We start from the raw sequence: 25539 nt of genomic DNA, 5'->3' as shown, positions 1-25539 counted from the left end.
GAAGCCCAGGTAAATAGGGGGTGGGGGCAGGATGTCGATGGAGGGATGAAGGAGCAAGCGGAGGAAATCTGCCAGAGGACAGAAAGAGAGGGGGTCGGGAATTTAGATTATCGGTGCAGAATATCTCAAAATTTAGCCCAGGGGAGGACCAGGTAGAAAAAGCAACAGGAAATGGAGAGAGAGAAGTTACCAAAGAAACAATGCTAGACCATCTCCCAGGACTGAAGGATTTGAGTCTCTAGGTTGAAAATCAGGCCCACTAACTAATGGGACAGTTGCTTTGAAAAAGGCCCAAACCAAGGTGTAGTGAAACTGCAGGAAACTAGAGAAAAAGAGAGGATAATGATCCCAAAGAAGAAGATTCAGGGCTTGTATAAAGGGTTGGGGGACACAGTTGCACCAGTCACTTCAGCAGTAACCATGGACTCTGGAATTCAGTGAAGCAGGGCTTTCTGATGCAGAGGGAACTGAGTTCTAGCCCGGACTCTCAGTCAAGCGTTGGGTGGGTGGAATAAAGATGTTTCAAGACACACGGCAAAAATTTACCACTTGCGCAGCCTTTCTCAGTAAGGTGCTGGAGGACATTCTCCAGCAAAATCATGGCGGAGGCCAAGAAAGAGAAAAACAGGGTATCGCAGAACAGACTCTAGCACGGCAGAAGGTAGTCCCTGGCGACGGGGAAGGAGCGTCTGGGGGATCGCTGTGTGGCCATCCTCCGCAGCACCCGTTTCAGAGTGGAGGTGCTGTCTGAGATTGAAAATATTCTTTAGAAGTACGGTGGTAAATATTACTTATAACGTCAAAATAAACAAATAGCCAGTAAATTCCTGAGTGTATTTCTGTAAAGACTTTTTTCCCCAGTGTTGTGTGTTATAGCAATAAACTAAATACTCATCACTTAAGGAATATTTTGAATACCTTGTCATTATGAAACATTTTGACATATTTACATTTTATAAAATACCCTATTTTTGGAAAAAGTCACCATACAATAAAACCAAACAACAAAATTCTGTGTGTATGTATACGTGAGCACCAAGAAAGGTACATGCGTAGGAAGGATACACACCAGCTTAACTACCTACATGAGGGGAGGGAGAGGAACAGAAGACTTTAAAATGTTACATGTGATCAAGCCATGCACCTTCTTATGTAAAATAAATGCATAATTATAGAAAGCATGATCAGGAAAATATACTTACCTCACAGATTTTTTTCCCCTCCTCCTTATGCTTTTCTGTATTTGAGTTGTTTACGTTGAGCCTGTGTTATTTAGAATTCAGAAAGAAATACAGCAAAGCTCATTTCATTGTAGGGTGGAGGAAGATAGATGGTTGCTCACGAGTATTTGTTTTTTGCTGCACCTTTTCTTTCTTTTGGTCTTATTAGGAAAGAGACTGAAAACCCGCCTTACTTTGGGGAGGGGCTGGGAGGGCGAGGTTGGGAGGATAGGTCATCGGGATAATCACGCATTCTCTCTAAAGGGAAAGAACCTGAGATTCAGGCCACGCTGGGCGTTTTCCTCCTGCAGGTGAGTTTGAAACAGAGGGGGGACCCTGTTGTCATGCTGGCTTCCTTGCTTTCCTGCTCAAGAGAAATAGCAATATGGAGCAAGCATTAGTGTATGTATGGAAAATACATTTACACCTAAAGAATAATTGTGTCCATGGATAATGGTAGACTTTGATACATGTTCCTCATAGTTTTGGTTAATAACTGCTGTAAAGATTGTTCTTAGGATAAAACCAGTAAAACAGTGGTATAAACAGGGTCTGCATTGCTAAACAGAGGGCTGACCCTTTTCCAGCTGGGTCCCTGTTAGGCTGTGAGCCCAAGGGCAGGAGCTTAGTTACCACTGCCGAACACTTGGGATCGCTCAAGTGTTTGCCAGGGGAATGTTAAATTTTAAGTGTATATAAATCTATTAAATAATCCTCAGTTCCATAAAGGTGCATTTGATAGGATATGTGGTAGTGAACTTTATGACATTTTTTTCCTTTCTTTAATTTCTGCCGTGTTTTTACCAATGAAAATCATCAGAAAGTGAAAGAACACCTTACTCAGCGTCATGAAGTTACTGGGCTTTTACTGACAGTCCCTGTTGAGATCATGTGATGATTTCTTTTGAGGGTCGCCTCGTTTTGGTGTTTGTTCTTCTCTGTTCTTGCGTATCTTCTTTCGCAAGCTTTCGGCAGGATAAGTTAGGAGTTGATTATTGTTTTAGCCTTGAGATAGAAATCCTTTGTTTCCTTGCCATCTCATCCATCATGTAATATGTAGCTCTTTCATATTCATTCATTCATCTATTATATCTATTCAGTGAATTATTCAGTAAATATGTAGGTTCCTGTTATTTGTTAGATACTGTGCTGGGATGCAAAAATAAGAGCTGCCTTCAGAAGAGGTTACAGTAAAGGGAGACAGAGAGTCCGAGAAAGAAATACAGGCAAGGAGCTTGAAATTAGAACGGAGGTCAGAGGAGGCTCCGTGGAGGAGTTGTACTTGGGCTGAGAGGTGAGAGGGCACGCTAGCTAGACCCGAAAGCTGGGGACGGGCCTTGCAGGCACAAGGGATCGTGGAAGCATGAGATTTCATGGCCCAGTCGAGAATTCGGAGGAGTTCTTGTGTGACTGGATCTATGAGGATACATGACAAAGACTGCGACTAAAGAGATGAGTGAGGGTCAGATCCTGAAGCAGTGTGTGTTCCAAGCCCACTATACTACATTTAATACAAGACGCTGTGAGGAAAGGTTGGTTACTTTAGCATAAGGGTGTGTTGTAATAAACTTGTCTTTTAAGGGTAATTTGCAGCAGTGCAGAGAGAAGTTTTACAGTTCTACGGAAGTCTAACCCATTTGGTATATGCACATGATGATCTAATTGGGAGTAAGGTCTATTAGGATAACATTATTACATTAACTCCAGGTTGAAAATAATTTTCAGGTGCCAGTGACTGGTGTCTCCTATTTTCTGTAACCGTGGTTTGGTTGGTGTGAGCGGTGGGGCAGAAGTCAGCAGGGCGTCGGAGACTGAGCCCTGGTCACTGGCTCTTTTCTCTGTGTTACAGAGGGTTTTCTCGAACGATTGAGAAAAATCGTTTGCTGTAAAAACATAGAATAAAGAGTAATACAGTGTTACAGATTTTTGAGTGTGGTGAATGCAGTATCTTAAAGCATTTGTTGAATCAATGGCCCAGTAATACATCTAAATGATCTGATTAAAATTTAATCATAAAAACGAATTTTCTACAAGAAAAAGAAAGCTAATCTCTTGTGTTGTTATGTGATGGTTATCCTAAAAGGTTACATGTTAGCTGAAACTACCGTATTAAAAAGTTTGGTTATGAAAGGTGGGTTCTGCAGTCACCTTTCCTGAAGGAATTACGCGCAGGTCGACTGTTGCATGCAGTCTTTCCAAAAGAGAGTGTGTCAAAGAGCAGACTCAGACTAGTATGGGCCGGGGAGTAGGGCGGGGAGCAGGGCGGAGAGCATACAAGCAGGTGGATGAAGACAGTCCAGTCGGCTGGCTAAGCTTTTAATTAGAAACGATTTTCCTTCACTTCTGTCCGTGTTTTTGAGAATTGTTTATTGTGTTTGACCAATTTAGTTCTATCTACAGTGACTTTTTTATTTCCTCAAAAACAATAAATTCTTTCTTTTAAATACCTGCTAATTCACTTTTCGGGTGTGGTCACAGTTCATTGTTACTCCCTCCTAGGTGATGCTTCCTCCGGGGGCCCAGCATTCTGATGAGAAAGCTGCTGAAGAAATTATCCTTGATGATGATGAGTGTCCTTTACAGATCTTCAGGGAGTGGCCGAATGACAGAGGTAAAGAGTAGTCTTATTTGTCAAAGAAGTACCTCTGTGATGCGTTACACTCCGACTTGGAATATTAGTCGTTTAACTTACTGGAAGGTGTAGGAGGGTGCGCGTGGCAGCGTCTTTTGAGGGCTGTTTGCTCTGCAGGTTTCTGCCCCCTTCTTGGACTTGCTGGGTGGTTCCTAGGGGGTCCCCGCATCCTGAGGGCCGCTCTCTGCTGGTGAGTCTAGTGGGAGACGCGGCACAGACCGTTTTGTGGCAGCAGGAGTGCCGTGTCCTGAAGAAGCTGGACTTGCGCCCCGTGTCAGGACGTGGGAGATGGTTATCTGTCAGCAGCGGGATCCTTTCCCTGCTGACCGCCTGCACTGGTGATGTTTGGACGGATTTGTCGTGATAGGGAAAATAGCCTTCAGCCCTAAATGCCATCTAGTGGTTTAGTCATTTCATATAATGCATCTCCAGCCTCTTCACCATCCGAACGATTTCTCCTAATCATGTCAAAGCAGTGAGGGTTTAAAGGTATGTTTTTTATGAAACAGTTTTCTTGCTTTCAGATACACATCTTAAGCTACCTGTTGCTCAGTGGAGGGCCTTTGCATTAATAAAGACATAAAAACTGACTGCCAGTTAATCCTGTCATACTTGAATGTAGATTGCGAGTTTTAAACATACACTTGCTTAGTACCTTTTCTCGACGGTATAAAGTTACACTTTATTAAAGTCAGATTGCTTTGAATTCTGAGTTAATTCAATTGAATTAAATAAAATCAGGTTAACTAAGAATGTACGTGTATGTGTATTTGTGTGTGCATGTGTTATTACATGTGTGTATGAATGTATTTATTGATCATAGGGTTCTTTACCAATAGAAACATTCATTTATTCTGAAACGAGTGTTGTCTTTCATGCGTGTAATATGCTTGGGTAGGTGTTACTTTAAAATAATCGTTGGAAATTGCTTGCTAGAGTTTTCAAGAACACGTCAAGAGAGTAGTATTTCCTCTGTTGAGGGAAAGTGTAAATTGGGTAAGCTTTTGCTTAATTATTCCCTGGGAGATGTTATTAAATTACATTTTTGTGATAAATCTTTGAACAGTTGATTGCCAGTCAGCTGGCCGTCTACACTCGAGTCTGGTTGATAATTTACAGTGTTACCGTTCTAGGGATTTTAGTCTTTCAGCTGAAGAGGAGGCCACCAGACTACATCCCCAAGAAAAGCCAGAAGCACGTGGATGGGAAGCCCCTGCACGGAAGGGAGCGAGTTGATGGGTCTGGCTACGGCTCTGCACTCCCGCCGGAGAAGCTGCCCTACCTCGTAGAGCTGAGCCCAGGTGAGAGGCATTACAAATGTGCATTCTCAGCTTTGCATTTTATTCTTTTTAATGAATGTTATTTAACTGGTCTTTCTTTTGACTGACAACCTTATTTTAAGATCATTTATTTTAAAAAGTAGCCGTCATAAGATGGTATTTATTAAAAAAACAAAAACCCTTAATTAAGGTTATAGGATATGTATATTCATGCATTAAAAATAAACTTCACATGCACAGAAATGAATACTGAAAAACAAAATTTTAAATAGTGAATATAGAGAGTTTAAGAAGTTTAAATGATATACTCTCTTTAAAATTTTTTTTCCAAAATAACCCTGTAAAATACTTAAAACTACTAAAAATGACAAACTGAAATGTACTCCTCTTAGGACAGACTTCATAGAGGCAGGTGTGTGTGTATTTATCACACTGTTGCTTAATGTATGAACAATGTCAAAAGAATATCTATAAATTTAAGTACATCTAAGAAGTCCAGCTGTAAGAGGAGCGATATTTGCTTAGTTTTAAAATTATAATAGACTAAGTTTATGTTCATGTTAGCCTTCTAAATATTTCGTTTGTTGAGCTCTCTTAAGCTAAAGCTGTTGTTATAACTTAGCCATCAGGTAGAGAAATACATTGACATTCTTAAGGAAATGTTTTATACACATACATCGTATGTAGTGTACGTATTTGTACACATATTTAGTATATGTGTGACACGTTTGTTTACCATTCAGCTGAACTGCATCATTTCTTATTTATTTGGTTAAAATGATGGTATGTGACCTTTATTGTAAAGTGCTGTGAAGAAGAGAGTGTTGTCCCTCCCACCCAGAAATGCTTTTTAAATAAAGCTCAGTAAGTAATTATAGAAAAAGTTAGCTAGAAACAAACTGGTTATGTAGGTAATCTGTGGTTCCTTGGGCGGGAATTATGTTTTTCTCTTTGATTCTTGAGTATTTATTTTTGTTTACAAGATTATAACTAACTAATGATTAGATGTGGTACTTGTGGTCCAGTGGTCTCCATGGCACAACTGGGTTGTGTTATACTGATACAGGGGAAATGCTGTTGTTTTGACTGATACGCCATGATTAGTAGTCCGTGTCCGTGTGCTGCAAGTAGTAGTTTTTACGCTTAATTATGTTGGAAGGTTTTTTAAATTGAGGAGCTGTTTGTGAGGGAGATGTGAATGTTGCCTGGTCTCTCAGTTCTCTGGCTGAAAGTTCATGAGACTTTGGTTTCTCACAGTGGTTTGCAGATGTGATAGTGGTGAGGGTTTGGCGCTCAGTGGTCCGAGGCAGTGAACGGCAGCTGGAGGACAGCCATTTGTTTTTGAACTTAGAAGTTTTTAGGATCTTTGGGCATTGGGTCTGCCCTTCAAGATTTTGCATTACGTGCTAGAAACTAATGATTGTTTTCTCCCAAACGGAAATTTTTGAAAATAGGAGTATTAACCCAGAGAGAGTTGATAAATAGCAACTGACATAGGATAATTTTCAAATGAATAGTGGAAAGTTGACTTGGGTGGGTAGCAGAGACAGGATGAGAATTCATCCATTTATTTATTTGACAAGTACTTATTGAATGCTTACTATGTGTCAGACACTGTTCTGGACCTTGGAGATAGAAGAACACCAGCAAAACAGATTAAACCCTCTGACCTTGGGAACTTGTATTCTAGTGAGAATTGCTGTTTTGACTGCTTATTTCATCCTTACGGTCTCCTGGGTAATAAAACATGTAGAAGTTTTTTGTCGGTGTGAGAAACTGATGGATCCGAGATAAATGCTAGTTGTGTCCTACTTGTCACCAGGTAGTGGCAACAGCATCTGTCAGACGCTTGTTAAAACACGGCTTCCTTCACAGCCCTCTGCTGCTTTAGTCAGCGTTTACCGAGCTGCTGCTTTAGGCTGTGCAGTAGGTACGTAGGTGACTCGGGTGGCTTCCCGAGAGACTCGTAGTCCGAATAGCTGGCAGCCGGGACCCCCGTCAGCCTGACGCGCCCGAGCGCTGGGGCTGCCCGCTGGAGAGGTGCCCGAAGTTCAGCTCCGCGCCGCACTCGCAGGTGAGCAGGTGAGCAGGTGCGGTGGAGGAGGCCTGGATGCCGGCCGGGGTCTGTCTCACTCCAGAGCTGTTCTCTTCACCAGGTCACGCTGTCTTTTTAAGGTGTCGTTGCTGACCGAGCCCAGTCGGCACGCGGAGGGAAATGGACTTATTTCCCCCGTGTTCGTGGATGCTGACTTGTTACGAACGACTCTTCCCCTGGGCACGTTGTCAGCCAAGCACGTGTCCTCGGGCCCGGGCCGAGGTCCTGTAGGTGTCGTTGGAGGCTTTTGAGATGTGGGTGGGCGCTTCCGCTGTCTTTTGGAGGGACGGGGGTGAAGGTCGTTTTGTTCCTTGCTCTGGGTTGGGCTGTGCTCCTCAGCGGAAGGAGCGGGCTGGGTCTCCCTGTGATGGACGGACGGCCGCTCCCCTGCTGCTCGGGGACCCCCTGTCGTCTCGGTGTCCCCTCAGCAGTGTGCCCACGGCGCGCGGAGCGCGGCTGCCGTGTCCCCCGGCCCAGGGCTGGGGCGGGGCGTGCCTGTCCCCCTGGACGGCCGCCTCCCTGCAGCTCACCCTCTCCTCCTCTCCCCTGCACGCGTCTGCACGGCCTCTGTCCGCCGCTGCCGCCTTCACCTGGGCCCTGCGCATGCGTGCTAACCCCAGGGCGAGGGCGTCGCTTAGCCTGCTGCGACTGGCACGCTTCCGCAGGTGATGCTGTGCTTCCTGCGGCTGTCTCCTCTCAGGCCCTGTCAGCCTCACGGGCAGAACAGCGTTAACCGGCCAGGTGCTGGGGGTGTTGGCTTTTCAGTTAGCATAGATAACTTTTCTTAAGAGGTTAATGTACTTTCATTTTATCCCTGTCTAGTTAATTCTTCCGCATCCAGAATTCATTTCATTTAATAGAAGCTTATTTTGCAGAAACGTCCAGTGTCTTTGTTCAGGCTAAGTTTTAAGTGAGAATTTGGACTAACGGAGGGAGAGAGCTGTTTTCCTGTCCTTCGACCGCGCGCGCCCCCAGGAGGAAGAGGGGGAGACGCAGGGGGAGGAGGAGGTGCGGACGGGGGAGGGGCGGGAAGACAGAAGGAGAGCGGGGGTGGTGGGTGGGGGAGGGAGCGCCGATCGGGGCCACGTGTCCGGTGACCCCAGGAGGCTGAGGAGGAAGAGGCCGCCACCCACTGAGTGCCGCTCGTGTCTGTATCTTTCTCGCGAGGCGCTCGCTGCCATCATGAGCAGGTTTAGGGTGTCCTTGGCCTCTGCTTGCTCTCCTGCTTGAGATTCATTTCTGGTTGGCAGAGCTGTACCTTCTTACTTGGAATTTGTTTCTCAGATTTTGTGCATTAGATAGAGTCTATCATCTTAAATAGTACATGGAAATACTTGCTTTGTCTGTTTTTATATTTTAAGTGTCATTTTTACAGGTCGAATGTAACAATCACAACTTTCTCACATATAAAGTTTACTCAGCCTTTCAGCATCTTACATCGGTTTGTTGAATTTTCTCCAAACTGATCATACAGGTGTTCATTGGCTATTAACCAAACTTGGAGTTTTGGTTTTTTGTTCTTTTAAAGAAAAATGGAAACAAGGGATATTTAGTACCTATTTTGATATAATACATAAAGTAGAGTCTAAGACAAGTTTCTGTTGTTATTTTATTCCTGAAAAGGATTCCTTAACGTTTTCACCTGTTGGTTACTTTCATACTGTAAAAGAATGGAGCAAATAGAGAGACAAATACGTTTCCTTTTTTACCTGGTATGTACCGAAAACAGTTTCTTCCCTGTTGTACTGGTTCGCTAAAACGTAAGCTCTCTGGGGGCCAGGACGTGAGCTCACTTTCTCACCGCAAACCTCTGGCGTCAGCGCAGCGCCTGGGAGGCGGAAGCGCTGGTCAGCACTCGTTAAACACGTGAGTCCCCCGCCCTCCATTCGCAAGCGGGCGGCAAAGAGCCGCCCCAGGCCATCGTCCACCCAGCTGCCCAGAGGTTTGCCCTGGGGGCAGCCAGAGGCAGAAGCAGGCCTGGATGTGTAGACATGCTGTGCAGTGAAACCAAAAGTGCCCTGAAAAACATTCTTAGGCTTTGCTCAGAGTGGTCTATTTTAAGCGCGTCCCAAATGTTGGACGTTTGACTGGATGTTGCGTATTCCGTTTGGTAACCCGAAATAGTATTCTAACGCCTGTGCAAGCCAGGAGAAAGAAGAACATGAGTATCAGGTTGTTTAATTATATACGCATAAAATAGATTCTGAAGATTTGCTTCTGGTTGGGGGGAGGACTACGCAGGGGGCAAGGTGGGGAAGGATACGTTTCACCATGTCCTTTTTGTGCCTTTTGAATTTTGCACCATATGAATGTGTTACGTATTTTTAAGGCAAAAGTATAGAATGTTTCTAAATAGCATTTAAAGCCTCTGGAAGAAGCACTCGTCTGTGTGGTAGGGGTACCACCCTTCGGAAGACTTACCTCCGCCTTCAGAGGCACTCCGGATCTGTCGTAGCTCTCAAGTGAGGAGAAATGTGCTCCGACACTTGAGCCAGAAATAGAGCATTTGTAGAATCCCTGTTGCGGAAGGGGATAAAATTTTAAGATTTTTGTTTTAAGCCACAGTTTTACACGTTTGTTACTGCCTGTGAGATGACTGTGCTTTTACTAAGGAGGGGCCTTGGATCTACAAGAAGCTGTCAGTTCCATTGTGAACATGACTCGCCTCCGTTTCTGTTTTCTGCCCGAGGTCCCAGAACTCCGTTTTATCTATGACATCAGTGGCCGTCGTTTAGGTTATTCAGGGTATACCTGTAAAGGTATCTTTGTTTTCTATTATTACTGTGAAGCAGAAAGAAAGAAGGGATTGGGAAGGTTTATTTCTGATCCGTCTGTCGATAGATTTCTGTTACAGTGAAAGGTGAGAAAGGAGAGACTGAGAGAGTTTGTATCTCTCCCTTTCTTTTTATATTTCTAAATTTGTGGATGTAAATGTTCATGCAGAAAAGTATATAATACCCATTTATTAGCTCACAAGATACCCTTCAGAAGCATTCAGAATTCAGAAGAAAGCGAATGTGGATTTTTCTTTCACCCCTAAACAGACATATTTTTCATGTTCTTCTGTTTTTTTTAAACATTGTAATTGAAACAGTTGTTCTTGATCACTTATTTGCTTCTTTTGCTTTTTTATAATTCACTTGTATAATTCTGTGCGACCGTGTTGCATTATTCTGTTTTCCGCATTTTTAATAATTCTTCACTGTTAATACATTAACGCTTTATTGAGCGCACGCTGTGGACCGCACGCTGTACTGGGCACCAGGTGTAGAGAGATTGTTTTAAAGACCTAGCCACCTGGGAGCTCAGGGCTGGGAGAGGCGAGGAAGCAGAAACCCTCATCAGACATGGGCAGTGGGGTTGAGACGAAGTGGTTCGCGGCGCTGTGGATGCCGGAGAGAATGCTTCTCGACAAGGACTGTCCTTCGGGCTGCCTGTGGTGTTTAAAGCCAGCAGAATGATCAGCATCCCTCAGGGATTTGGGCTCAGCGGGTCTAGAAGGGAACTGGTCCTGCCCAGGGAAAGCCCCACGTGACTCTGAGGCCCCGTTTTGGGTCAGTACTTGGAGCTGAAATAAAGTTGTTTAAATGAGGCTTCAGTTGCCACCAAATCTGATGAGGATGTGCTGTGAAGCCCGGTTTTTAGTGCCTGTGAGACGTGGTGTCTCTCGAATGCTGCTTCAGACTCGTCTTACCTTCACCCAGATCTCAGAGATTGCTGAAAATTTGTCGTTAGCATGTTATCTTGTGCATTCTCAGATTGGCAAGCGTTCTAACAGCTTGCACACCCGTGTTCCTGGTGTCTTTGGTCTGTGAGAGCAGAGACCACACTACACTACGATTTTAGCGGTCTGCACTCTGTGTGCACTGTGGTGTTTACACTCCTGATCCTCGGGACTGGAGATTTTAACTGCAGCTCAGTGAGCGATTCTGAAGTCGCCGAGGCTCTGGGGCAGCGGGGGCCTGCACAGCATGGGCGCAGCAAGGCCGCTGCTGTCACGGCCCTGGGACGGCGTCCTGGCGCGTGGATGCCGAGGCCCGTTGCCTCCTGTGCGGCAGCGCTGAGGTCAGAATGACCCTCTGTGTTGGGGGGTGGGTCAGCAGGCGAGCAGAGGCGGAGCACATCCGGGTGTCAGTGGGCAGGGATCGCGGCGCTTGTGGTTCCGCTTTGTCCCCCCAAAGCCAGCCCATCAGAGAAAGTCATACACAGGCGAGGGGAAAATCTCAGCAGTTCCCGGAAGTATAAAAAGACACAGAAATAAAAAACCCAGTCTCTCTTTTTGTCCTTCACCCCAGTTCCACTCTGTGGAGGTGAGCACTTTTCATAGCAGTTCTTACTGGAACTTCATGCCAGTGGTGGCTGTCAGTATCATGTGGGGACACGAGCTGGGGCCTCATCCCCGGGGTCGGTCTGGTCCAGGAGGTCCGGGGTGAGCTGGGAGGTCACACTCCCTCCATCGGTGGTTCCGCTGTGAGGAGGTCCGGTCTGGAAGGAGGGTCTCCCTGTCTTCTTTAGAATCAGACACGAGTCCAGGACCGTGTGATGGGGAAACATTTTTTTATGTGATAAGAAAACGTCGGTATGAATGACGGTGTTAGTACCTTGAATTATATTTTAAACAGAAGCTGATGTGCTTATGTCTTACTTTGAATTTTGTGTATTCAGTTACTTAAGTTGCATGATATAAATTTGGGGAGCTCTTTGAATAGAAATCCTGAGAATTGAGAACAGTAGTGTTGCTTCAAAGGTAACCTGTTGTTTGCGTGTTCGTTTCAAATAACACGATGAGCACATTCGACTTGGCTAGTGAAGCCCTGTCCTTCTCTCGTCGCAGATGGTTCCGACTCCAGAGACAAGCCGAAGCTCTACCGCCTTCAGCTGAGTGTCACTGAGGTCGGGACAGAGAAGTTCGACGACGGCTCCATCCAGGTGCGTGTCCCGCTGCCGCTGTGCCGCTTCGGTGGGCCCTAGGGCAGCGTGCGGGCCTGCCGCGCTGCGGGTGAGCGGGAGGGAGTGAAAAAGCCTTTGCACTTTAACGTAAGCAGCCTGCTTGCTCTGGGCCACTTCTCTGCTTCGTTGTGAACAGAGCGGAGTGTGAGTTTCTGTCCCGCCCCACCCCCAGACCTCCAGGGCTGTTTGCTTTCCTCCAGAAGATGGTGATGCTTTTATAGGTTGTTTCAAGATTACAAGATTAAGGGGGATAACGTACATGGAAGTGCCTGTCACTGGGTCGCACACATGCAGTAGGAGGCGTTCAGTGAAGTGTAGTGAAAATGTTAGCTGAGCCGCAGTGCTTGGGCTGGATTAGAACAGAGCTTAGCGTGTCTGTGCGTTAGGAAGGTCAGGGCTGCTCGCTTCCTGGGGCTTGAGCTTGGGCAGATGTCCCTTTCTCTGTATTCTCACTTCTCGGTTGTGGAATGAGGGGCCCGATTACTAATGTCATTTTCAGTTCTAACCCCTTCCTCAGCACAGCAGTAAAACAGGTGAACAGGGATTTGTAGCCCTGATGATCTGTGTAGATTTACCCATTAATTGTGTAATATTCAAGATGACCACATGCTTTTTTTTAAAATAAATTTGTTTATTTTATTTATTTATTTTTGGCTGCACTGGGTCTTCTTTGCTGCGTGTGGGCTTTTCTCTAGTTGCGGTGAGCGGGGGCTACCCTTTGTTGCGGTGCGCGGGCTTCTCATTGCAGTAGCTTCTCTTGTTGCAGAGCACGGGCTCTAGGCGCACGGGCTTCAGTAGTTGTGGCACGCGGGCTCAGTAGTTGTGACTCGCAGGCTCTAGAGCGCAGGCTCAGTAGTTGTGGCTGTTGGGCTTAGTTGCTCCGCGGCATGTGGAATCTTCCCGGACCAGGGCTCGAACCCGTGACCCCTGCACTGGCAGGCGGATTCTTAACCACTGAGCCACCAGGGAAGCCCCCATATGCTTTTTAATGCAGAGTTATAGTACCCCTTAAATCAAGCTGCTGGATGGTGAAAATACTCAGTTATCTTGACAGTGTTTAATTAATAAATTCAGGGAAAATTCCCTAAAAGCACCAAAAATCCAGAGTTTATTAGATTATATTTATCATAAAAGGGGGACTCACAGTCTTCAAGTTCAGTTTTTAAACCCTCTGTACTTGATGATGGAAGTCCCTTTGATTTTCCCTTCTTCTTAGTTGTTTGGTGCAGGAATCGAGCCCCATCACTGCGACCTCACAAACATGGATGGAGTGGTCACGGTCACGCCGAGAAGCATGGATGCCGAGACCTGCGTGGACGGGCAGCGCATCTCGGAGACGACGATGCTGCACAGCGGGATGAAGGTGCAGTTTGGGGCGTCCCACGTGTTTAAGTTCGTGGACCCCAGCCAGGACCACGCGCTGCCCAAGAGGTCCGTGGATGGAGGCCTGGTGGCGAAGGGTGCCAGACAGAGGCCTGGGTAAGGAGCGTCCATCACCTTTAAGAGTTCCAGAGCGGTGTGATCACGCTGAAAATGCATCACCTTTAAGAATTCCAGAGTGGTGTGATCGCGCCGAAAATGATGTGGATTAGCCGTAGATGATGCGTTTTATTGTCTTTTATTTTACTTTTTGAAAATTCAAAGTTTGTGGTTTGTGGTTCAGGTTCTTGTTGATCTGGGTTGGTTTCAGAGAAGAAGAAGAAAGAAAGGTCTTGACTTCGTCTTGAAATTGGAAGTTGTGGCTGGTTTTTAAATTATTTTTAAATTTTGTTTTTTAGCTGATACTTTTTTAAAAATAAATTTATCTATTTTTGGCTGCGTTGGGTCTTCGTTGCTGCACACGGGCTTTCTCTAGTTGCCGCGAGCAGGGGCTACTCTTTGTTGTGGTGCGTGGTCTTCTCACGGCGGTAGCTTCTCTTGTTGCGGAGCACAGGCTCCAGGTGCGCAGGTTTCAGTAGTTATGGCGCGCAGGCTCAGTAGTTGTGGCTCGTGGGCTCTAGAGCGCAGGCTCAGTAGTTGTGGCTCATGGGCTCTAGAGCGCAGGCTCAGTAGTTGTGGCTCGTGGGCTCTAGAGCGCAGGCTCAGGAGTTGTGGCGCACAGGCTTAGTTGCTCCGCGGCATGTGGGATCTTCCTGGACCAGGGCTCGAACCCATGTCCCCCGCATTGGCAGGCGGATTCTTAACCACTGCGCCACCAGGGAAGCCCTAGCTGATACTTTAAAACAACACTTTATTTGAATTATGGTGTTCTGTGTAATGAGCCTTACGTCACCGAGGTGTTTTTGTTGAGGTGTACCTTCTCTATTACTGGTAATGAAACACATTGTTCTTTGTTAAGGAATTCAAGGTGTTTGGCTCCACCTAGTGCCTGTCTGAGGACTTGCAACGTGGGCCTGGTGCTGGAAAGGGAAACTCCTTACCGCCTGGGAAAACTTCTCTGAGGGGGAGGGAATAAGACTTCCTTTTTGATACTAACACTGTTTTCATGAATATACTGCCCAGTGACTTTATTGCCCACTCTGCAGGTTGATAGGGTGTGGATCTGGGGAAGACGGGCAGCAGCTTCTCCCCCGCCCCGTAGCACGCCGGTGGTGGTCCTCCTCGTTCCTGTGCCCCGGTTTCCTGCGTGACCGGCCTCTGGTTGACCGCTCAGAGCTTCCAGCTGGGGCCACGTGGGGATCGTTACCGTCGTTCCCTCGTGCTGGCCCTTCGCCAGCTCACTGCCGGCACTGGGAGTTCTACCCTGATGGTTGCTGCCAGGCTGTTGAGGACGTCTTGGCCTCTCTTCTCACTCTGTCCGCGTTGAGTCCTGGCGGTGGAGAAGGGTGAAGGGCAGTCGCGGTTGGTGCAGATAAGACGTAACACCTCTCGCAGGTGGACGCTCCGTGGTTCGCGCACGTTCGCGTCAGCAGGGTGGCTGTAGGGACCGTCGTGCGGGTGTGGGGACCTGGCGTCCCAGCCTCTCGCCCTCGGTGCCGGCGCTCAGCAGATGGCCGTGCTCCTGGTCCCCGAGAAAACCGGCGTGGGTCTGCACTTCACAGGAAGACCCCTGTCTTCCAGCTTTAAACTGGACGCGCGATAAGCCCATCCTTCCCTTCTGTGTCTGGCAGGACCAGTTTTTTAAAATTCCTTTCTTCAAGTTGTGTTTGTTTATCAGCCGTCTCCCCACTTCCTGTCTCTCGTCACGACCTTCCCACTGGCTGTTCTCTTCAGCAGATCGTCTTGCTCCAATGGTTTCCATGTTCATTAGCAGCTTTCCTTCGCCCCGGTTCCTCCTTTCAGCACCAGACACCTGGACAGGGTAAATAAAGCCCGCCTGCTTGACGGCCTCGCACTTACTCCTCGGAAGTTGCTCCAGAGAACTTACCGTGTGAGCAGTTCTTCTGGTGTGTTGTGTATCATCTCTCAGCAGTGCCTACGATTACTGCCTCTTATGTGCAGCTGGGCTTTACTTCTAGGTTTTATATCATATTTATTTTGATGGTGTTAGTTGGTGGTGTTACCATCGTAAACACAGCTCTACAAACTGTCTCTGTCCCACTGTTGCAGTCGGCCCTTCAGTCTTGCAGGCGATGTTTTTCTGTGTGAGAACATCCGTCTCCTACTGCTTTTTGCCTTAATGGTTCCTGCTCTGTAGGCCTGCGGTTGTCGATTCTCGTCCTGTCTCTGGCTGAAAGCGGAGATCGTGTAAGGACGTGGCGAACATCTCATTGAGGGGTAGTGCTGCTGTGACATTTTATTTTTATTGCATCTTTTTCCTGCAAAACTAGTCAAAACTGCTTAGTGGTTGAATATACCAGTACTTACACGTACATCCATAAAGTAGAACGGACTTTACTTTTTTATAAAAGTTAATACTGTTCTCATGTTAAACTATTACGCAGATTTCGAGGTAGATAACTCATGTATTCCTTTTTTTCACACATGTATGTATATTTCTTAAATGAGCTATAATTGGCATAATTAGTTCAGGTGTGTGACATAGTGATTCAGTATTTGTATGTATTGTGAAATGATCACAGTACGTCTAGTTACGTCCATCGCCACACATAGTTCTGCAGAGTCTTTTCCTGTGATGAGAACTTTTGGATCTACTCTCTTAGCAGCTTTCAGTTACGCAGCGCGGTCTTACGAACGGTAGTCACTGTGCTGTGCGTTACATCCCCAGGACTTAATTATTTTAAAACTGGAAGCCTGTACCTTTTGACCCATTTTGGCATTCCTCCCACCACCCGGACGCCCCTGCCTCTGGTATCCACCAATATGTTTGCACCTGTGAGCTTGGCTTTTTTGTTGTTACTGTTTTTTTATATACAGTTTTCAAAGGTCACTTCCCATTTACAGTTATGACAGAATATTGCCTCTGCTCCCCACGTGGTACAACACATTCTTGAGCCCGTGGTACACCTGGTAGTTTACGCCTCCCATCCCACAGCCCCTGTACTGCCCTTCTCCCCACCCCCGTCGTAACCACTAGTTTGTTCTCTGTGTCCGTGAGTCTGCTTCTTTTTTCTTATATTCACAGTTTGTTGTATTTTTCAGGTGGTATCTATAGTATTTGTCTTTCTCTGACTTGACTTAGCATAATGCCCTCCAAGTCCATCCATGTTGCTGCAAATGGCAAAATTTCATTCCTTTTATGGCTGACTTGTTTTAAGTTCCACGTATACGTGAGATCATATGGTAATTGTCTTTCTCTGTCTGACTTATTTCAGTGAGCACGGTTTCTTCAAGGTCCATCCATGTTGTCACAAATGGCAAGATTTCCTTCATTTTTACGGGTGAATGATATTCCTGTGAGTGTGTATACACAGATACAGGCGTGCGCGCGCACACACACACACACACACACACACTCACACACACACACACACACTCACACACACACACACTCACACACACTCACTACATCTTCTTTATCCATTCTTCCATCAGTGGACACTTGGGTTGCTTCCGTATCTTGGCTGTTGTGAGTAAGGCTGCAGTGAACATGAGGTGAGGATATCATATCAAGTCAGTGTTCTCATTGTCTTCGGATGTACACCCAGCAGTGGGATTGCTGGGTCAGACGGTAGCTCTAGTGTTAATCGTTGAGGAACCTCCATTACTGGTCTCCACAGTGGCTGCACCGATTTCCATTCCCACCAACAGTGCACGGGTGTTCCCTTTTCTCCACACCCTCACCAATACGTACCTCTATGTCCTTTTGATGATGGCCATTCTGATAGGTTTGAGGTGATGCCTCCTTGCAGTTTTGATTTGCGTTTCCCTGGTGATTAATGATGTCGAGCATTTCGTCATGTACTTGTTGGTGATCTGTATGTCTTTAGAAAATGTTTATTCAGATCCTCTGCCCATTTGTTAATTGTTTTTTGTTTTGGGAGGAGATGTTGTTACTGAGTTGTATGAAGTCTTTATATATTTTGGATATTAACCCCTTATCAGATATATGGTTTGCAAATATTTTCTCCCCTTGCACACATTGCTTCTTCATTTTGTCGGTGGTTTCCTTTGCTGTGCAGAAGCTTTTAGTTTGCTGCAGTCCCACTTGTTTATTTTGCTTTTGTTGCCTTTACTTTTTTGTCAGATCCAAAGACTCATCACCAAGACTAGTGTCAAGGAGCTTACTGCCTATATTTTCTTCTGGGAGTTTATGGTTTCAGATCTTACTCAAGCCTTTGATCCGTTTTGAGTTAATTTTTGTGTTTGGTGTAAGATAGTGATCCATTCTCATTCTTTTGCATGTGGCTGTCCAGTGTTCCCAACACTTTTTATTGAAGAGACTGTCCTATATATTCTCTGTCATTGTATATTCTTGGCTTCTTTGTCATAGAATAATTGACCATATATGTGCGGGTTTATTTCTGGGCTCTCTATCCTGTTCCATTGATCTGTGCGTCTGTTTTTATGCTGATATCATTCTGTTCTGATTACTATAGCTTTCTACAATAATATAGTTTGAAATCAGGGAGTGATTTGTTCTTTGTTCTTTTTCTTTGTTCTTTCTCAAGGTTGCTTTCACTACTTGGGATCTTTTGTGGTTCCATACAAATTTTAGAATTGTTCTATTTTTGTGGAAAATGCCGTTGGAATTTTGATAGGGATTCCACTGAATGTGTAGATCGCCTTGAGTGGTGTGGACATTTTAACAATATTAATTCTTCCAGTCTGTGAGCACAAAATAACAAATATCTTCCATTTATTTGTATCTTCTTCTGTTTCTTTGATCAGTGTCTTGGAGTTTCCAGTGTACTGGTCTTTCACCTCCTTGGTTAAATTTATTTTTAGGTGTTTTATTCTTTTTGATGTGGCTGTAAGTGGGATTGTTTTCTTAATGTCTCTGATATTTTATTACTTGTGTATAGAAACACAACATATTTTTGTTATTGGTTTTGAACCCTGCAAGCTCACTGCATTGGCTTATTCTAACAAATTTTTTTTAGTGGAGTCTTCAGGGTTTTCTGTATATAACATCTTGTCATCTGCAAATAGTGACAGTTTCCCTTCTTTTCTGGTTTAGATGGTTCTTATTTCTTTTTCTTGCCTAATTGCTCTGGCTTTGTTGAATAAAATTGGTGAGCGTGGGCTTCCTTGTCTTGTTCCTGATCTTAGAGGAAATGCTTTCAGTTCTTCACTGTTGAGTATGATGTTAGCTTAGGTTTGTCATACATTGTGTTTATGATGATGAGGGATGTTTCTAATGTACCCACTTTGTGGAGAGTTTTTATCATAAATGGCTGTTGAATTTTGTCGAATCTTGTTCTGCATATGTTGAGCTGATCATGTGATTTCTTATCCTTCCTTTTTGTTAACGTGGTGTACCACGTTGATTGATCTGTGGCTGTTGAACCATCTGTGCATCCCTGGAATAAATCACACTTGATCACGGTGTAGGAGCCTCTTAACAGGTGTTTTAGGGCTCTTTTTCCCCTTTGGTTGGGCCTCTCTCATGAACTGGAATAAATGGATTGCATTCACCCTTCATTTGTGCCGAAGAGCTGTAGCTTGCCTCGGATTGCTGACTCTTTAAAATGAGATTTTGTTTATATTCTGAACTAATTTTTCATAATGATAAGTTTAACAGTTTTGGTATTTTTGAGATATTCTTAAAAACTGTTTAGAATTACTCTGGATCTAATTATTGACATTATCAAACATTTCTCCATTTCTCTATTTGTAGCCTAATGGTGGTATCCGTGAGCTTTTAAAAAACCATCAGCTTGGCTTTCAGGCAGGAGTCAGCTGGGCCTGTGCCCTGTCTTCACGCCCACTCCACCCCCCTTCCCACCCCGGCCTTCCCTGCGTCCACACGTGGGCGCCTGGCACCTCGGGCGTCTGTGCTGTGTTTACGTGCCATTTGCAGCCTAGAGAGACTCACTGATGGAACAGCTTTCTCTTTTTTTCTTTATGCTTCCTGTCAATTTTTTGTTATTAGTTTTCAAAAATCTGATCTTGAGAGTATTCAATATACATTGGTAGGAAAAGTTCATAAAGTTACAGTAGTTTTTTAATTCGTTAAGTTCATATTCTGACAGTAAAGTGATTTCTTGAAGATCTTTGAACATTGGGATACCTAGCTAACTATTCCTTTTGTATTCTAGAGAAGAGACTGCCTCTTATCATTGGAGAGTTACTAATTCTATGTATTTCTTTTTTTACCTCGACAGAATTGTTCAGGAGACAACTTTTGATGTCGGAGGAGATGTTCACAGTGGAGCAGCGTTACCAGCGAGCAAGGTGGGTGCTTGTCTCTTGCCTGCAGGACTGTGTGTGTTTGACACAACAGGACGTCCTTGGCGAATTGTTGGTAACATACTCGTAGAAGTATTGTACAGACGGACTTTAATAGTGGCCCGCGTGTGGGTGTCCTAACCGCTTGTGTTTCCCGCGGCGATACGTGAACAGCGGACTGTCCTTTCCCCTGAGGCCGGGAGGTTGTGCTCTCTCTCCCAAGCAGTGTGTCCCAGGCTTGCCCTCTGTGTGACCAGCCTTTCTCGGTCAGGTCACCCCCAGGACAACGGGCTCCGGCTCTTCCCGCCTCAGCTCGGGTCCCAGCTGCCGCCTGTCACTGCGCGTCCGTGGGCGCCGCGCCCTCTCTCTTGCACGGTTGGTTTACTTCCGTCCCCGTTCTGGTTGGCGACTGCTGGGTAACACCCCACGCCCAAGCTTGGTGGGCTGAGTCAGCCGTCCTTTTGTTCCTTTGTAGCTGTGCGGAGTGGTTTGGACGCAGTCTGCTTGCCGGTCTTGCTGGTGGCTCCTTGTGTGCGATGGTTGGTGGCCGGGACCCCTCGCCCATCTCTCTCCACGGGGGCGGCGGCCGTCTTAGTGCCTCACGAGAAGCCCAGAGCTTCCAGGCCTTGCTGGGGCGGGGTTCTGGAGCGGGCACGGCCTTGCTCCTTCCGACGCGCCGTTCACGGGGGGCCCAGGCTCGGGGGCAGGAGCTGCTCACGTGTGGGTCATCTCCCGGCACCGGGACAGGTTTTTAAAACCCTCCCTGTCCTCTCCAGCCACTGCCCGTTTCCTACTCGTGTTCTCAGCACGGTTTCTGGCAGGGATCATCGGCGGTGGCCGTGTCCACGGCCTGCGCTCCCTCTCCTTTCCCGCTCCCGTTTGACCCCTGCCCGTTCATAGGGACGCGCCTGTCTCGGGCACCGACGCCCCCGGTTCCGGGTCCCACGTGGTCCGTCTCGGCGCTGCCAGCACCACCCAGCGGGTGCGCGCCCTCCGCCCCCGCGCCTCTCTCGCCCCCGTCTCAGGGCACCTTCCTCCTCAGTCTTGATTGGTGGGTCCCCCCCCCACCGCCTGATTCTGAAATTGGGGGCCAAGGCTTCAGACCTCGGGCCCCCCTCTTCTGTTGGTACCTGTTCCCCAGCTGACCTTAGACATTTGGATGCCCTCTGTGTGCGCGCCACTCCCGTCTTGGGCGCCGACCCCCCAGACTCTGCAGCGCCCGTCACATTCAACGCAGCTGAGACAAACGGAGACTTTCTTTCTCACGCACCTTCTCTCCCTCACCCTTCCCCACCTCGGGGCCCGACGTCCCGTCCTCCAGCGTCCTCGCTGTCGTCCCCGGGAGAGTCTGGCTCAGGCTGCAGCCGTCCCGTGGCGGAGGGACCGCAGAGCTTCCTAGACGGCAGCCCCTCCTCTGCTCTTCCCCGGCCCGTCATTCTCCTCCCAGCAGCTGGGCCGAGGGATTAGAGACGTGAAGTAGACGTTGCTACTGCCCTGCTTCTGAAGCCTCCGGGAGGTTTCTTGTCCCGCTGGCACACGGTCGCCGCTCCGTGTCACACAGCTCCGGGGGCCTGGCCCCCTTCCCTCTCAGCTCAGCACGTGCCGCCGCTGCTTCGGTTCCCGGGACGCCCACCCCCGTCCCGCCCGAAGGCCGGGTGGGCCCGCTTCTCGTGGGACGCCCTCTCCGCTGCTTGTCCCCCGGCGAGCCCCTTCTTACCTCGGACTTCATCGGAAGTCTCCTCCATGCAGGAGCCTTCCTTGCGCGCCCTGGCGCTAGTACACACCGTCCTGGAAATTCTTTGTGCAGCCTTGATACCGGACGCTGCTTGTTTGTTGGTTGGCTGTGGGGTGTGAGCTCTGTGAGGGCAGTAGGGCCTGCGCACTTGCTGCTGCGCTTGTGCTGCTTGGAAAAGTGCCTAGTATAGTAGTACATAAAAGTCTCAGTAAAGATCTACTAAGCAATTTCATGAATAAGTACTCTCAGAACCCAGTATAATAACCCTCTTTATAAAAAATTTTGCTTCTTATAAAAATGCATAGTCAATATAGAAAACTTGGTTAAATTGAGAAAACATGTAAAAAAACCAAAAACAGTTCATCCACAGTTCATGGTTGGCTTTTGCTAAAATTTTGGTAGATCCTTTTCTGAACTCTTTTATGCATGTGTGTGTTCATGTGTGTATTTTAACATGATTAAATCCTTCTCTATACACAGATACACACCTTTCTTTCCTGCTTCCTTCAGCTGTTTTGTGAGCATTTGTTCTAAAAATCATTTGAAAACAGCTAAAGTGGTTTTGTAACACGTTAGTTTATAAACATATATCAATTTATTTGTTCATTGCCTTACCATTATTCATTTATAACAACTTTTTGTAGTCTAAATACTGCCATCCACTGACCAAGCAATTTTATTTCTGTAGCCGTACCTTAACGAAGTAATTAATTACTGTGTGTGAATATATATATATATATGTGTGTGTGTATAGATGTATATATATACACACACACACACACAAGCACAGCTATCCTGACGCTTTATACTGATGAACATTTTAAACAACCTAATAAAAATTGGTTTAATGAACCTTGATGAACAGACATCAAAATGTTAATACAGCCATAACAATGCTGTACCATGAAAATAATATTACAAGATGTCTACAACATAAGAAAAAGTATCTTTTACAGAGTATAGGCCGTGAAATGTCATTTATGGGAAATATGAAGACTGGAAAGGTACATCCTGCACAATGTTAATCTCTGGTTGGTAAGGCCAGGATGATTTCTATTTACTTATCTGTGCTCAGTTTCTACAGTAAGGGATGTAGCAAGAAGTCTTACATAAATTTTTTGCTGCAGTGGATTTTTTACCTAAATTTATTGATTCTGTTCTGATTGTTTTCTGAATATCGGTAACTCATCCCTCTGTCAGCCACAGGCTGGCTAGGAGTGGCACTGCTTGTAGGGACTTAAATGTCGTGTGGTGGGTTGCTTTACAGGTGTCTTTTCCCTGTGTTGATGAAGGGCAAGAAGTAAGCCAGTTTCTGTACTGAATTCTTCACTAGGTTTTGAGCTGTGATAAGTGAATTTTTACATCCTTCCTTAAAACTCACAAGTGAACAAAGACCTGCCTCTTCACATTGTGCACATACCCTGTCCACTGTGTCCTGACCCAAGAGAACTTTGTGGAGTCAGGTCGCTGCTATTACTGTACTTTCTGCAGGGCCCCGGCGTGTGTGCCCCGTGCCTGCATGCCTGTGTTTTAGAGCCAGGCGGGGAAAGTGGCCGTGTGTGCTGTTATGCTCTCGGTGACTGTGCTCTTGGGCACACTGCTGTGGACGTGGCGTCCTCGGCACTGCCGGGCCCCTCCTGGCCTCTGCTGTCCCTCTGCGGCCCCCGCCTACCTTCCCCGCGACGCTGACTGAGTGTGAAGCGTGGTTGGTCCGCTTGCTGTGTTTAAACACCCTGTGTTTCCCCTGGACTTAGAGCTCCTCCCGGCTGGATGGCGACAGGGGGCCGTCTGCCACCAGCACCGCCGAGCGAGGGATGGTGAAGCCCATGGTCAGAGTGGAGCAGCAACCGGACGACCGCAGGCAAGAAAGCAGGTGGGAAGTGGGTGCCTTTTTCATTATGAAGGGAGTGAAAGTGAAACCCTGGAGAGGGTTTGGGTTAAAGGCTTCTCACCCTAGAGGTTTAGCTGACATTCTTAGAATGTTAGCAGTACTTCAAGGTTATTTCCTTTTCATGTTACTGAATTGAAGAAAAAATGCTTCATCGACAGTTATATCCCTCACTTACGTGCCGTGGCCTCATCCAGTTGAAACGGGAGGCAGTTTGAATTAAGATGTTTCGATGTTAAATGTGCTACTTGGTAAAAACAGGGAGAAAGGGAATTTTTGTAGGATTTTAATATTTGATCATTTTGATATTTAGATAAGACTAATCATTTTACCCATTTCTAGAGGAAATCCTCACGTGTTTAAAAATACACAGAGCCAAAAATGAAGTTGAAGTTGAGTGTTCCAGAGTTACGGAGTGCCGTCCTACTCTGTCTCACGCTCTGATGGCTCCCTGTTGATAGCCGGAGATGAATCTTTTTCTCTGCTGGCATCGGTCTTGCCTAGTTTTTTTGAACAGAGAACTTAGACCTTTTGTTATTTCCTTTCCTTAAGATTTTTAAATATATGTCACCTTAAGTCAGAATTCTCTTTCCTTGTGGCTTCTACAATTGCGTCAGTGTTGGAAAGCGTGGTGGTTCTTTGTAGGTGCTGAGCGCTTCTGCTCGGACGGAAACAGGGGAGCGTGGTGTGAGTACTGTCATTATCAGCAGTGGAGCCAGGAACGCTCGACTTTTGGTGCTATGCAGATTTTTGATGAGGCCATTCTGCCTGTTCCCTTTCACAGATCCAGTAACCAAGGCATTAGCTGAGGCAGGTCACTTACCAGTTTGGTGACAAGCGACTGATACAGTTCTTAAGTTTTCCGTCTTGCAGCAGAGGGCACTGTACATTATAAGATTTTAATATCATTCATCATAGTAATTAAATCTGTATACTCATCTGGGAATCTCAAGTTTTTACCTCATTTTTATTATGGGCTTTTGGTTATTATTCAGTATTTTTTTGTGAATTTTTTTACAATTACAATATGAATCATTATACATGGCGAATTTTTTTTAGATATAATAACAAATAGCCTAGTTTCTGTGTCCATACTTGTTTTTGGTAGTGTATTCTAGAATTAGACGTTCAGACAGTGAATTAGTATTATAAGGAGTTACCCTCCATTTACTTGTAAGGTGATCAAGAGGTGTGTATCAGAGTTCTTAGCCCATAAATACTTGAATAAGCAGATAATCGATAGGGGAGGGGAAGATTGATTAGGATAATGTTTTTAGGATATGCAAAATTAATAAGTATATACTTATTAACTTATTAATATAGTTAATAAGTAAATATATGATAATATAGTGTCAGAATAGCCATATGATGATTATTTGTATGTCAGAAATTATTTTTTCCTGTGAGCATACATTTTAATTAAGTTTTTTGCAAGGTCATATTCTTTTGTTTTGCCAAGACTTGTTTAAGTTTTATTGGAACTATAAATATGTGTTGCTTTGTTGATATGAAGACAGTGATGGAAACAGATGGTTCTTCCCATTTTCAGTCTCTGTATTTTTCGTGCATATAATACATTGTTAGTATAAGCAGTTCTTCTTCATTGGTGTGGTCATAAAAATCTAAGTGGCTTTCATGAGCGAGTAAATACTAACTTTAGTCAAGGAAAAAATTATGAATGATGGAAAAGACTTCTAAAGTATCACTGACACATTTTTAAAATTTTTTCAATGAGAATTTAAATTCCTTATTCTTAATAGATTTGTTGAAGTGATGAAGCATTAAAAAAAATTGGTAAAATTTATCCAGGTTCACGTTACGGGTATTAAATTGAAAATAACTGCTTAGCTACAATTTCAGATGTTTACAAATACGGCAGCATGAGAAAGACATATTAAAATAATTGAGCTTTTGAATTACTTCTGTTTCTAAGAGCATTTTTATACCTAAATTATTGAGTTAAATCCAAATTAATAAATCATAGACTGGATAATAAACTTTGAAGCAT

At 45.6% G+C, this 25539-nt stretch overlaps 1 protein-coding gene across 10 annotated transcripts in view; it reads left to right on the top strand.

Moving 5' to 3' along the window:
* AFDN (afadin, adherens junction formation factor) overlaps positions 1–25539 on the top strand; it is a 133797-nt gene that overhangs the window by 56493 nt on the left and 51765 nt on the right. For 9 of the 10 annotated variants that reach the window (XM_059940834.1, XM_059940837.1, XM_059940836.1 and 6 more), the window contains exons 7-12: positions 3720–3831; positions 4986–5153; positions 12062–12156; positions 13394–13656; positions 19845–19914; positions 23398–23516. In XM_059940834.1, coding sequence (XP_059796817.1) covers positions 3720–3831; positions 4986–5153; positions 12062–12156; positions 13394–13656; positions 19845–19914; positions 23398–23516 — 827 coding nt within the window. The remainder of the gene's footprint in view (positions 1–3719; positions 3832–4985; positions 5154–12061; positions 12157–13393; positions 13657–19844; positions 19915–23397; positions 23517–25539) is intronic. The other variant, XM_059940832.1, reaches the window with a different exon arrangement.

Source organism: Balaenoptera ricei, chromosome 12, assembly GCF_028023285.1.
Source record: "Balaenoptera ricei isolate mBalRic1 chromosome 12, mBalRic1.hap2, whole genome shotgun sequence".
NCBI classification, from domain to species: domain Eukaryota; kingdom Metazoa; phylum Chordata; class Mammalia; order Artiodactyla; family Balaenopteridae; genus Balaenoptera; species Balaenoptera ricei.
Note: the sequence above shows the minus strand (reverse complement) of the source record. Positions and strands in the feature narration are given on the sequence as shown.